Source organism: Enhydra lutris, unplaced genomic scaffold, assembly GCF_002288905.1.
Source record: "Enhydra lutris kenyoni isolate GAN:26980312 unplaced genomic scaffold, ASM228890v2 scaffoldscaffold12, whole genome shotgun sequence".
In the NCBI taxonomy this organism is placed as follows: domain Eukaryota; kingdom Metazoa; phylum Chordata; class Mammalia; order Carnivora; family Mustelidae; genus Enhydra; species Enhydra lutris.
This window is the reverse complement of record NW_019154096.1, coordinates 23606978-23621632: the sequence shown is the minus strand read 5'-3', so window position 1 is coordinate 23621632 and position 14655 is coordinate 23606978. Positions and strand designations below refer to the sequence as shown.

The window sequence follows — 14655 nt, the reverse complement described above, 5'->3', positions numbered from 1 at the left end:
GCATGGCAGAGGGAGAGGGAGAAGCAGACTCCCCACTGAGCATGGAGCCCAATGCAGGGCTCGATCCCAGGACCTCAAGATCATGACCTGCACCAAGGGCTGATGCTTAACTGAGCCACCCAGGTGCCCCCCAAGTCCCATTATCGCATCTGCCTTCCACCCCTCCTGGCACCAACTATCACAGGTTGGATTCTCCATGGAGCCAGGCAGAGAATTTCTAAGGGAGCTCTCTCAGGATACCTGGAAGGAGACTGGAAAGAAGCAAGACTAAGCAAAGAAAGAAACTGCACCGCAAAGCCGGCCCAACAAGCTGTTGACGATCCTGTCAGGGAGCTCAAATCTGCAATTGCCCTTCTGAGTTACCCGAAGTTCAGGGGAAGCGCCTGGCATTCATATGTTCCCACCAACCAGTCATTAGATGCCGGCTGCCCTGGGAAAAGGTGGAGCCTTGGACAAGGTGGCTCTTTTCAGCAGAGACTGATTTGCCTAAGTCCTTGGTGCTGACGAGGAGATCTGGACCGTGCAGAACAGGATTCATGAAAACGATGCTTAAAAGCTTTTCAGAACTCAGGGGAACCAGGATGGGAAAAGCCTTCAAGAAGAGGAAGTGTTTGGACAAGAACAAGCTTCTTGTTCTCCCATAACTATTTGCTTGATTTGCTAGTGAATAGGATTGGATTCTAGTTCCAAAATTTGCTCTGTAAAATAATCTCACAGATTACTTTGTTGATAAGACTTCTAGAAACATCTGAACAAAAATAATTATTTCCTGAGTTTAGAACAAGAGACCCCAGACAGCTTAACATGTTGATTATAGTTCTGCTTTAATAGGATAAGGTTTGAAAATACATAGATATCCAGGGAGAAAAGTAAAGCAGTATGAATTATTGAGAACATACTGTGCTTTACTTTGGGTGTTCCATTTCTAATTGTAACAGCAATCATACTTAATGAACAATGTCCACCAGCTCTGCAAACACACCCAGTGGTAACATTAGAGTAATACACTTTACACTGGACTTGTCAAACGGCCGCTCTATAAATTCATCATGTGTTGCATCTGGGTTTTTCATAAGAAAAGAGGCATATCTATAATTCACAACCAGAGTCAGGTTTCTGAAGACTTTGATATGAAATATTGCCTGTCAACTTGCTTCTCAAACTGAACTTTTAAAATAAGTATAATTTATTCTTTAAAGCAATTTTATAGACAAGAATGGTCCAGTTAATTTCATAATGACGTTGGTTAAATATGATACAAAGGAAATACAGGTATTTTCCAGGACAATAGGATAAAGGAAGCTTTAAGAATTCATGAGGGAAAAAAGGTAATAAAACCTAAACTTCTTTTTCAGATGTTTTAAAGTTTCCATAAGACCTTTTGTTGCAAAAGTAATCATTTAACTATGATACATAAAATATATTGAATGCACTGCCTGACATCAAGATGGAAACTCTTTTACATAATAAAATTCTCTTCTGGTCCATCTTGGACCAAGTCCTGGTTGTCTGATGGTGGATTTCTCTTCAGAGGCCGAAAGTTGTAATAAAATGCATTGTTTTCATCTACTGGTTGGTATTCTTCTTCAATTTCAGTTAAGCCACTTCCAGATCCTGATCCAGAGCCAGAGCCAGAGCCAGAGCCAGGGCCAGACACAAAATAGTCCTCAGAAAGAGGGAAGACATTATTCAAGTTCTGGGGTCTTGTCATTCTGAAGTAAGAAAAAAATGAAAGGGGGGAAAAAAGGTAAAGTTTGAGACTTAAGGAATATAATCATAATAAATTTTTAAGACAGAAAATTAATGCAGCCAGCTGGTTGCTCAAATTAAAAGTTAAAAGTTTCCCAGTTATTCAATGCTTTAAAACAAAAAACAAAGCAGACCTTTCTACATGTTTGCCTATACTTGTACTTAACTCATTCTATTTATCAGTCAACATCTATGCATTGCAGACTCATAATAAACAATGCTACTTTTCTTACCACTAGCATAGTAATTCTGTACTTGGTAAATTTAAGGAGTCATTTATTAAAGAAAAAAAAAAGAAGAAGAAGAAGCCTTTCCCATTTTCTTCCATTAAAGAAAGGACAAACAAGTGTAAGTTAGCTTAGATAGATGACATTTTTTTCTAACATAAAATTTCTACAAAACTTCTAATAATTCACAAAATATCAACAAAACTCATTCTTAAGAAATTCTCTAACTAGTTAAACATTATGTTTACCACCAATTAACTAATTTCCTCTCAAAAAGTAAGTGTATTCATTCAGCTGGGCTCAGTTTGGTGGTTAGAAGTCCACTCAGCACCAAAGACCAGAGGAATGGTGTTACCCCTCAGTGGGAGAACAAGGCAACTAAGCATCTGAGACAAAAATTAATATTATAGTCTATGGGTCATGTTTTCCATGAAAATAACAATCCACAGGCCATATAACAGATTAGAGCTTCATTCATGCGTGCATTCAGTAAATATTGAACATCCGATTCCTGTTCTAAGTGCCTAGTTAAGAATGGGGACTGACACAGGAAATGACAGATGCTGGCGAGGATGCGGAGAAAGGGGAACCCTCCTACACTGTTGGGGGAATGCAAGCTGGTGCAACCACTCTGGAAAACAGCATGGAGGTTCCTCAAAATGTTGAAAATAGAACTACCCTATGACCCAGCAATTGCACTGCTGGGTATTTACCCTAAAGATACAAACGTAGTGATCCGAAGGGGCACGTGCACCCTAATGTTTATCGCAGCAATGTCTACAATAGCCAAACTATGGAAAAAACCTAGATGTCCATCAACAGACGAATGGATAAAGAAGATGTGGTATATATACACAATGGAATACTATGCAGCCATCAAAAGAAATGAAATCTTGCCATTTGCGACGACGTGGATGGAACTAGAGGGTATCATGCTTAGCGAAATAAGTCAATCAGAGAAAGACAACTATCATATGATCTCCCTGATACGAGGGAGAGGAGATGCAACATGGTGGGTTAAGGGGGTAGGAGAAGAGTAAATGAAACAAGATGGGATTGGGAGGGAGACAAACCATAAGTGACTCTTAATCTCACAAAACAAACTGAGGGTTAATGGGGAGAGGGGGGTTGGGGGGGTGGGATTATGGACACTGGGGAGGGTATGTGCTATGGTGAGTGCTGTGAAGTGTGTAAACCTGGCGATTCACAGACCTGTACCCCTGGGGATAAAAATATATTATATGTTTATAAAAAATAAAATTAAAAAAAAAAAAAAAAAGAATGGGGACTGACAGATGAGGTCCCTGCTCAAGAAATTTAGAACTTGTTGGGGAAGACAGACAATAAAAAAATGAATAAATCAGGAAAACACGAGGCGGTGCTAAATGCCTTGCGGAGAAGTGAAATAGACTAATGTACTAGAGGGTGACCAGCGGGTTAGTTACACTGTGAGGTCAGGGAAAAGGGATCAGAGCTGGAAACACAGATCGGTAGCGCCATATGCACGCCCGCGCATGCGCACATGCGCACATGCGCACGCACAGTGGAAGCCATAGAAGAGGATGAGGTCACCTAAACAAAATTGCAGATCGAGAAAGGGCCTTGGACAGAGTCAGGGCCACACCAACAACTTATTAAATACTGAACAGAGGAGAAAGTACAATCAGGGAAGCAGAAGAAAACTCAAGATAAGGTGGGGCCATGGAAGCCCAGAGAAGAACACATTTCGAAGGGAGGAAAGAAGGGTTGGGGGCGGGGGCGGTCAACTGTTTTTGAAGGTAATTAAGAAGCTGAGTAAGGAGAGGAGTAGAGAAGTAAACAGTGGATGTGTTAAGCAGGAGTAACCGCGACCTTAACAAGGACTCTTGAGTGGAGGTGGGAACAAAAGTTCAAACAGAAGGGGTAGAGGAGCGGGGAGATAGGAAGCATCCCTTTCGGTAAGTTTTCCTGTGCAGAGGATGGCTGGCAGGGATGCAGAGTCAAAGAATAGAGTTCACCCGACTGTAGAGATGCTAGAGAATGTCTGCACACCGACAGCAAGAAGATACTGGGCTCAGAGAAGTAACGGCAGAGCTGACGTCCTAGATTAAGTGAAGCCAGCTAGCGGATAGCGAGGAAACTCAGAGATGGGCTACAGTAAGGAAATACCTCGCTTTCTGGGCTAGAGGGGCAATGGAAGAAGGTGGTATTATCTGATCCCAGCATCTGGCAGGAGAGAAGCCATGGATAAGACAGAGGTAGGGCTTGAGAAGAAATATCCTGGTCTCCTCCTGTCTCCTATGCTCCCTCATCTCCCTCCTGTGCCTTCCATTGGCCAAACTCAGCCACAGACCTGGGAGCCTAAGAAAGTGGGATGAGCCCTCACTCCCCACCCAGTACAGAGCAAGAAGGGAAATGGAAGATGTACAGGAGGGCAAATGGGCCCAGGACTGATACAAGAGCAGAGACGGTTCATTCATAAGTGTCAGGAGTGTGAGAGTAAGAAGGAAGCTTTCCTGGCTGGGGAAAGGGGAAGATCAAAGAGATTTAAGAAGAGAAGAAATGGTGCAAAACAGTTGTTTTGGAGAACTTGGGTTATTCCTCTAACATTTTAGATTTAAATGAATTACTATGGAAACCCCTGAGTTAAAACCAAGGAAGATGTTATAAAATCAGTTTCAGGCTTAATGCTGTGGGCTAGAAGCAGCAGCACAGGAGCAGGACGGCAGACTGGCATTTTGAGGGTGGTGATGACGTCATCTCTCATGCAGTGAATGCCAGTGATGAAGAGAGTCACCGGGACCCTCAGACGGATGATGGTCTTACCTGGCGTGGACTTGATGATCCACCCAGCTTCAAGGAGAGTGACTTTCAATGGTTAATCTTTTAAATCTAAGGAATAAGCCTTCTACAAGAATCCTTTTCATAGTACAGTTTTGCTGCATATTATATAACTTTGATATTCATTGAAATAATTGATGCTAAGACAATTCCATTTTGGTTACTTACGAATTCCTGTTGGATCTTTTTTGCAAGTTTAAAGCAGGTTTGAGTTGATCAAGAAGAGGTCTGGCTTGCTCTCTGACAAGTCATGGCCATTTATTCTTCCTTTCCCTAATTTCTTTTTCACTACTATCTAATCTCAGTACATTTTTATCGCCCCTCAAAAATCCCGCACCTGTACTCCCCACTCTAGTCCTCTCTCTCCTCCAGCCCCCCAGGACCACTCATCTATCTCCCACCTTTATAGATTAGCCTATTCCAGACATTTCATGTCGACAGAATCATACAACGTGTGGCTTTCTGTGTCTGCTTTCTTTCACGTTGCGTAATGTTTTCAGGACTCATTCATGTGATAGCATGTATCAGTAGTTTGTTGTCTCTTTGGGCCAAATAATAGTCCGCTTTATGGAAAAACTATGTTTTGTTTACCCATTCAGTTAACAGACTCCGATTGGGCTTCAATGGATACTGTGCTCTACTTACATAAATAATGTTCACTAGTTTCCAGTACTTGTTGGTGAAAAGCACTCGATGTCTGTCTCTGCCCCCACAAAAAGACCTTACAAAAGTATAGATGAGGGGCGCCTGGGTGGCTCCATGGGTTAAAGCTTCTGCCTTCGGCTCAGATCATGATCCCAGGGTACTGGGATCGAGCCCCACATCGGGCTCACTGCTTGGCGGGGGACCTACTTCCCCATCTCTCTCTGCCTGCTTCTCTGCCTACTTGTGATCTTTGTCTGTCAAATAAATAAATAAAATCTTTTTTAAAAAGTATAGATGAATCCTGCATTCTTGCGCATCTCAAATGCCAGTAAACACAGTACTGTTTTATTACATACTGTGCAGCGAGAACCAAACCATCAAAGCAAGAGGCTGAAGAAAGACCTTCTGGACAACGCTCCCATCTCCAAGCCGAGATCTTAACAGATGTGTGTGAAAGGAAAATAAGGGAAACTTCACTTACGAAGAAGGGTCGGTCTTCAGAGGAAGGATTCTCTTGGATTCCCCTGGAAGCAAGTTGAACGTGGGTCCCTTTTCATCAATGCAGTTTGCAGAATTGCCGTCAGGACTGCAGCGTACCCACTGGTACCTGGCTCTGCGCACAGGAAAACCTGCCCAAACAAGGAAGCCGCATGGTTAATTCGTATCTCTTATACCGCTTCTAATCACCCTGTTCCTAAGAAACTTTTGATTCAGTTGATTCTAAATTTGGCAGAAGGTAAGGTGTGGGCCGGTTTTATGACCGTAAATATAACAGGTGTACCTGCTGTGTGCCAGCCTTTTATACACATTGTCCTCACAACAACCCTGAAAAGTAGCCCAGAGTTTAAGGTTAGAATAGGGCTTTGGCAGGGGCACCTGGGTGGCTCAGTCAGTCAAGCGTCTGGGATCAGGTCATGATCCCAAGGTCCTGGGATCGAGCCTCTCATCGGGCTCCCTGCTCAGCAGGGAGCCTGCTTCTCCCTCTCCCACCCCCCCAACTTGTGTGCCCTCTCTCGCTGTGTCTTTCTCTGTCAAATAAATAAATAAAATCTTAAAAAAAAAAAGAATAGGCTTTGGCAAACAGCTGCCCGGAGTAATGTCCCAGCTCTGCTACTGGTGAGCTGTACTTTTCTAAAATAAAATAAAATAAAATAAATAACTCTTAAATAGAGGGGGAGGGCTGGGTGACTCAGTGGATTAAGCCTCTGTCTTCGGCTCAGGTCATGATCCCAGGGTCCTGGGATCGAGCTTGACATCTGGTTCTTTGCTCAGCAGGGAGCCTGCTTCCCCCTCTGTCTGCCTGCTGCTCTGCCTACTTGTGATCTCTCTCTCTATCCAATAAATAAATAAAATCTTAAAAAAAAAAAAGGCAGCATCAGCTCTTTGGAGACTGATATCGATTCTCCAGGGTAGATTATTAAGTTTTTAAAAAGTAAGGAACACTATGCATTGTGGTAACATGTGTGTGTGTGTTTTTAAGACTGTATTTACATACATGCTTACGTGCAGTATCTTGAACCTCTGAACAGATACGGAACAAACAGCCTCCCTGAGGGAATGGGTAGGCAGAAGACAGTGGTACGTTACTGCATATCCTTTGAAGCTTTATTTATTTATTTTTGCGAGAGAGAGAGAGAGAAAGGGGGGGAGGGATGAGTGGGGGAGGGTCAGAAGGCGACTCATACTCCCCGCTGGTCTGGGACAGCCAGTCATCCAAAATGGGTTAGTTCTGTCACTGCCTGGAGCCTGGAGGTAAGGTAGCAAGATAACACGCAATGTCTGCTCCTTACTGGCTGTGTATCCTTGACCAACTTACTTAACTTTCCTGTACCTCCGTAGATCGAATAGTGATATATAAACGCTAGGTTCTTAGAATAACACCTGGCACCAGGTCCGAGCTCTCTCCATGCTAGTTTCTCTGATGAGAAGGAAGACCACGGTGACCAATCTCTGCTAGTGGACAGCTTATAGGGATCAAGAATTTAAATACTCGTTCTACCATTTGGTACCTGATTCTCAATTTCTCATCATTCAAAGGTGAATAACAGAGCCCCAAAGAGTTCCAGTCCAAACGAGATAACAGTATGTAAAACATCTAGCACAAATCTTTAGGTATGGTATTTACTATGTTTTCGTTTTCTTTCTCCGTCTCTGATCCTTTCCCAAAACAGCCTAAGTCTGACATCTGGTTGCTACTTAGAAGCCCGGTTGTTGTACGTGGGGCAGAAACCCAACATCTCCAGCAGAGGGCGCCAGCTTCACGCTCTGTGCCGGCCAGACCAGGGCTGTCCAACAGCGTGAAGACAACCACACAGGTTATTTTCAGTGTTCTAGCAGCCGTATTTTTTTTTTTTTAAGACTTTATTTATTTATTTGACACACACAGAGAGATCATAAGTAGGCAGAGAGGCAGGCAGAGAGAGAGGAAGAAGCAGGCTCCCCGCTGAGCAGAGAGCCCGATGTGGGGCTCGATCCCAGGACCCTGGGATCATGACCTGAGCCGAAGGCAGAGGCTTTAACCCACTGAGCCACCCTGGCGCCCCTAGCAGCCGTATTTTTAAAAGTAAAAAGAGACAAGCGAAATTAATGTCAACACATTTTACTCATCCAATGTATTCAGATATTGCTACTTAATATAAATATATTAAGCAATATACAAGTTATTAATTAATATTTTACATTTTTCTTTTCATGTTAGTCTCCAAATCTGGTGTCTATTTTGTACTTAACAGCACATGTCTGTTTGGACTTTTGCCACATTTCAAGTGCTCGGGGGCTATCGTTCTGGACAGGGTAGGTCTCGGCATTCTCCTTTACATGCAACTGGTGTGCATGCAACTGAGGTAATGTTTGCAGAGATAGGAAGTTACACAGAAAAGCAAAACTAAAACTTTAGGAGGAAGCGTCCAGGTGAAAGACTGTATTTTTTCACCCACATAACAAATACAACTTTGGCCAATTAGTGAAAACAAATTATAAAATACAAAATCCACCCCCCCGCCCCAGAATTCAGAATCTGTTTTTGAAATTTATAGAGGGATTTCTTGGGGAGCCTGGCTGGCTCAGTTGGGGGAGCATGAGACTCTTGATCTCAGGGTTGTAAGCTGAAGCTCCACATTGGGTGTAGAGATGACTTAAAAATAAAATCTATTTTTTTAAAAAAGAGGGGCTTCTTTTTGGGGGGGATGATAGGAGACTGTGGTGATAGTTGCATATATCTATCAATATACATTAAAAAAAACATTGAGCTGTACACTTTATTTTTTTAAGAATGTATTTATTTATTTGAGAGGGAGAGAGAGTGAGTGAGCGAGAGAGAGAGAGAGAGCACAAGCCAGAGGAAGAGACAGGAGAGAAGCAGACTCCCACTGAGCAAGGAGCAAGATGCAGGACTCGATCCCAGGACTCTGGGATCATGACCTGAGCTGAAGGCAGATGCTTAACCAACTGAGCCACCCACGCGTCCCTGAACTATACACTTTAAATGGATGAACCGTATGGTTTGTGAAGGCTATTTCAATGAAGCTGTTTAAAAACTTGTAGAAGTCTCCACCAAAAAAGTTTATCTAATCTGGGGCTGATCATTTTCAGTCAGCTCTAAAATAAAAAGCATGGTTACAGACACAAAGTTCCTGACGTATTTACTGAAGGGTATTGGCATGATGTGAATTCAACAGTGTCAGCCTCTGCTGTCATGGGACTACCTTGACTCTATCTTGCTTGGGAGCAATGTATTATGATTACCGTAATTGAAAAAAAAAAAAAAAGAGAGAAAAGAAAAGGGAGAATGCTAGTGGACACAAAGGTTATCTTCCTCAAAAGCCCCACCTGCTGGATCAGCTGGTTAATTTTGTGGTGGATTCCAGGGAAAAGAGTGGTTTTATTTAGAATCCTTTCCCTCACTGTCCCCACCACAGTACATGCGTGCGCGTGCACGTGCGCGCGCGCGCACACACACACACATAATGTCACTAGTCCTGCTTTACCAAAATGCTTTCTAAGAATGAACATTACTCCTGTCATCCCTCTGCATCTTTCTTTAAAAATATTTTTACTTTTTATTTTATTAAAGTAGTCTCCATGGCCAACACTGGGCTCGAACTCACAACCATGCTCTATGAACTAAGCCAGTCAAGTGCTCCTCTCTGCATCTTTTTATACTGTTATATCAAAATTTCCCTAACATCATCACAATTTACCAATTTCCTGTTCTTAATGGAGATTTGCTACAGGTGTGTTACAGCAACTTAAGCGGAAAATGCCATGGGGGGGTAAAAAAAAGATCATTTTTGGTCATTGTTTTGGTAGCATTGAAACAGACATCACATCACTGAGCTGCAGTTGCTTCCTATTGGAAAATCAATTCCACAAGACACGTAAGGTTCCCCCAACCCTGCATGGTTTGACAAGCTATAAACGTTCCAAGTTTACTTTCAATTTCTCTCTCTCTAACCCTCAATTCAGTGGTAAACTTTATAAAGTCTACCATAGTCAAAGCAAGGGTTTTTGTTTTATTTTTTTTTTAATATTTTATTTATTTATTTGACAGACAGAGATCACAAGTAGGCAGAGAGGCAGGCAGAGAGAGAGGTCCCAGCACCCTGGGATCATGACCTGAGCTGAAGGCAGAGGCCTTAACCCACTGAGCCTCCCAGGTGCCCCAGGGTTTTTGTTTTAAATAAAGAAAATCTCAAAGTCATAAGTTCAATTCTCATAAGGGGCCCCTGGGTGGCTTGGTTGTTAAGCATCTGCCTTCGGCTCAGGTCACGGTCCCAGGGTCCTGAGATCATGTCCCACATGAGGCTTCCCTGCTCAGCAGGAAGCCTGCTTCCCCCTCTCCCGTTCCCCCTGCTTGTGGTCTCTCACTATCTCTCTCTCTCTGTCAAATAAATAAAATCTTTTAAAAAAATCTTCGAGTCCCATGTTGGGTGTAGCAATTACTTAAAAATAAAATCCTTAAAGGGGCGCCTGGGTGGCTCAGTGGGTGAAGTGTTGACTCTTGATCTCAGCTCAGGTCTTGATCTCAGGGTCATGAGTTCAAGCCCCTTGTTGGTCTCCACACTCAGCCTGGAGCCTACTTAAGGAAAAAATATTTAAAGAGAGAGGGAGGGAGGAAGGAAGGAAGGAAGGAAGGAAGGAAGGAAGGAAGAAAGAAAGAAAGAAAGAAAATCTCTAATCTACCTAGAAGACGGCCAAGCTGCAACAGAAAGTTAACTCTGACCCTGAAACCAGATGACCACTTCTAGCATTAACTAGTTGTAACCGGCGTAAAGCAAGTCTCAAATATTTCACAAGACGTTGATCTAAAGAGCAAATGAGATGGTGAATGCAAGATCAATTTTCTCTCTATAAATCGGTGTTAATTTCTCCTCACAGGTAATGTGATGATCATTTATGAGAGAATGGATACAAAATTACTTTAATCAAACAGCAGCACACACAAGTGAAATCAGTATCTACTATAATCTAGGGAGTGTGGAGTGAACACATGATCTGGCCACACCTGCTCACGGATCTTCCATTTTCTCTCTTTATGGGCATCTTTAAAAAAAAAAAAACAGACCTTATCAATAATCAATAATTCCCTGGCACTCTACATTAAATCGATAGCCACCTGTGCTCTTCAGGATCTCCTGCACATTGCCAAATTTCCCATCCTTTGCACCTGACAGGCACAATTTTACATCCTGTCTTGACTTGGATTTGACTTATTGTACCTGATACGGGCTGAATTGTGTCCCATCAATTCGTATGTTGAAGTCCTAACCCTCAGTATCTCAGAATGGGATTATATCTGGAGATAGTGCCTTCACAGAGGTAATTAAGGGATAATGAGTTCATATAGACGAGCCCTAGTCCAATATGGCTGGTGTCCTTAGAAGAAGAGACACTAACACACACACACACACACACACACACACACACACAGGAAGGACTGTGTGAAGACAGAGGGAAGATGGGCTTCTCCAAGCCAAGGAGAGAGGCTTCAGAATGAAACCTGCCCCACTGACATCTTGATCTTGGACTTCCAGCCTCCAGAACTGTGAGAAAATGTATTTCTGTTAAGCCACACCAGTCTGGATACTGTGCAGCCTCAGCAAACTAACACAGTGAGACGTTTTGAATATGTTTTGTAAAAGCAAGTCAAAAGCCAGGTTTGATCAGTTCAGTCAAATCAATGGTTTAAATAAACATTTTTTAAAAAGATGGGGGACGAATGCTGTTGAATTGCACCTGGCATCCCATGGATGGATGGGAAATGGTGGCACGCCTTCGGCATGGTTGCCTGGAGCTGCCGGCAGGCGCCGTGGGTGGGCATCTCTTTCCCTTCTTATTCAGATGCGGGCACAAGCCCTTAATTCCAACACCAAGGGCACTTCTCCTTTGGAAATACCCTCGTTTTTCAGTTCATTCACTCTACCTTTTTTTGGTTCCTTTTCCAACAAAGAGCTAAACCTACCAGGTAATGACATAAATGCTAGTACTTTATACATTTTCATAATGGTTTCTTCACTTTCTGATGAATACCTACTACGTAAGGAAAGTTTTTGCTGTTTAAAAGATTTTATTTATTTAATTGAGAAAGAGAGAGAGAGCACGAGCAGGGTCAGAGGGAGGGGGGAAGCAGACTCCCCTCTTAGCAGGGAGCCAGACTCGGGGCTTGATCCCAGGTCCTCGAGGATCATGACCTGAGCCACTCAGGAGTCCAGGAATGCTTCTATTTCAATTCGTTTTACCTACTGAATTTTAGCGGGCAATGTGATATTTGGGGGAAATCTCGACTATGTAAAGACTGACTCAGCTCTGGCGGGGGTGGACCCCCTCCCACTAGTCACTCGAGTTTGTGCTACAGATGTAGACCTTATTACTCAGGATCTTGTCAGAACACATTAGGGAATTATTTCATCAAGCTCCAGATTTTCCCTAGAAGACCCAAGACTGTTTCTTAAAATCAATACTGTTTTATGCTTTAAAAATTACAGATTATAAAAAAATTTTTAAATACATAATTAGTAGAAAAGTTTCAGCAACATTATTTGCAGTTATTTTCTTCAATAATTGCATAACAAGAAGAAAATTACTTTATAAGTTTCCAATATATAATGAATATATCTGAGATTATCTGTACGATTTCATTTCCACCAGAAGTAAAAATGGGACAACTAGAAGTCACTTCGAAGAAACAAATCCAGGACATGTGTGTCACTGTTAAGTCACTATTTCTTGTACAAATTGGGAAAATTTAAAGAATTTTCTCCTATAAATTCTCCCGTGTGTTTATCAGGCCATGGCCTTCTGCCTTATTTAGACATGATCCCATATTTACCAAAAGAAAAGAAACTATATTCTTCTTACAAACTGGTCGTTTCTGTTGTCTTCATCATAAGAATATTAAGTTGTTTCAGTTTGACTAAACAACCCTAAATGATAGAGAAACCTAACAAGAAATTTCCAAATGTAATGTGTCTGGGCAACAGCACAAATACTAAAATTCACTGGTCTCTCTTTAAACCAAGAGGGTTTGTACTATGTCTAACCATAGTTGAATTTTCACTAAGAACTCAATTTAAAAAAAAAAAAAAGGAAAAAATACACAGTCAAATTTACTCTGATTTTTTAAAATATATCACTTTCCACTGTTAGAATAATTACGACACTACCATAATATGTTAAAACTTGGGACTGATATAAACCCTTAGGGAGAGGTAGGTACTCTCTCAACGGTCCATCTTCTCCTGTATTCCTTTCTGGAGTTTTAAAAATTTTTTTCATTTAAAATTCAATTTAACTAACCTACGGTATATTATTCAGTTTCAGAGGTAAAGTTTAGGGACCCGTCGGTTGACCTTCCTTGAGGTTTTAGAAGTTTATAAACTATACCTTTTTTTTTTTTAAGATTTTATTTATTTATTTATTTATTTATTAGAGAGATGGAGAGAGAACACAAGTAGGCAGAGCAGTAGGCAGAGAGAGAGGGAGAAGCAGGCTCTCCACTGAGCAGGGATCCCGATGTGGGGCTCGATCCCAGGACTCTGGGGTCATGACCTGAGGTGAAGGCAGCTGCTTAACCGACTGAGCCACCCAGGTGCCCCCAAACTATACCTCTTCATCCAAAAATAAAAGAGCACGTTTTGAGCACGGTGAGAGTTTACGAGCCCACACCTGTCTCAGGGTGTCATTTTTCTTAACTAAACTCACATTAAAGAGTTCAGCATCCCCCCTCCATCCTTTCTCTTTGCCTCCTTGCCTATGATATAATACATTCTGTACCTTAAAGTGAATATAATCATTTGTGTGGACCCCGGGGCTTGCAAAGATAGAGGGGGAGGGGGACGAGATTCTTGGGTCTTACCTTGAACTGAAGAATCCAAAACCAGGAGGAGGGCAAGAGCCAGGGTGAGCCTACTGCCCAAGAGGAGCGGCTGCATGGCGACCGGCTCGCGTCAGCTCTGCTGCCTGCAAGCTGACCTCACGGTGAGGAAATGCAGCAGGGTGCACTCTGTCCCTTTTAGAAAAAGTTCCAAAACCTCAAACCCTGCCCAGAACCCACGTCATGATTTCCTGAACAAATAGAGATCCACATCAAAACCCAGCAAGATAAAAAAAAAAAAAAGAAGAAGAAGAAGAAGACAGCAAAAGCACTATTCATACCCATTATGAAACTTCTCTGGACTCTCCCGGGTCTGCTTTTTCGAAAGTTTTGTTGTTTGCCACTTGCCTGTTGGTAATTTTTTCCCACTAAAGCAGCAGAATCAGCATTCGGTATAGTCTGTTTTTTCCTTTCTTCAATGAACCACCTAAACACCAGATGGTTAACCAGAGAGTGTGGACTGCCCTGGGGGCGAGAGGGAGCTGGGGGAGGGTGGGGGCTGCCTTTCCATCACTGAGGACCTTCAACCTAAAATATGAATGTTCTCCTTCATCAGGGGTAGCCTAGCTCACTGAGTCAAGCTCCAGAAGTGAGGGTTCAGAGCGGAGTTGTCCTCTAGAGGAAGTGGTCTCCGATTTCAGAGAGCCGGTGTCCTCTCCTCGGACCAGCCGCTTGCCCTTGGACCGCCGGGCCTCCCCTCTACCTCCAGAACCGAGGGAGGACTTCCGGTTGGCAAGAACTGGCTCAGACAGAGAAATGATTTCGCGTTCCTCTGCTCCTTCACACCAAGTATCTCTCATCATTTGTTCCACGTACACTTTTCCTCTGTTCCCCCGGTAAGAT

At 42.6% G+C, this 14655-nt stretch overlaps 1 protein-coding gene across 1 annotated transcript; it reads right to left on the bottom strand.

The window, feature by feature from the left end:
• Positions 1-807: 807 nt before the first annotated feature.
• On the bottom strand, positions 808-14301 carry LOC111145152 (serglycin). Its single transcript, XM_022499846.1, has 4 exons — positions 14094-14301; positions 13795-13947; positions 5923-6070; positions 808-1712 (listed from the first exon to the last, which is right to left on the bottom strand). The coding sequence occupies exons 2-4, from the start codon at positions 13868-13870 to the stop codon at positions 1460-1462; spliced, it is 477 nt and encodes a 158-aa protein (XP_022355554.1). The 5' UTR covers positions 13871-13947; positions 14094-14301; the 3' UTR covers positions 808-1459.
• Positions 14302-14655: the final 354 nt, after the last annotated feature.

Excerpts from the sequence above, each read along its gene's own strand:
- LOC111145152 (XM_022499846.1), bottom strand. The coding sequence starts at position 13,870 with ATGCAGCCGCTCCTCTTGGGCAGTAGGCTCACCCTGGCTCTTGCCCTC. Across the intron at positions 6,071-13,794 it reads TTTGGATTCTTCAGTTCAAG|GTTTTCCTGTGCGCAGAGCC; the intron begins GTAAGACCCAAG and ends TTGTTTGGGCAG. Across the intron at positions 1,713-5,922 it reads CTGAAGACCGACCCTTCTTC|AATGACAAGACCCCAGAACT; the intron begins GTAAGTGAAGTT and ends TTCTTACTTCAG.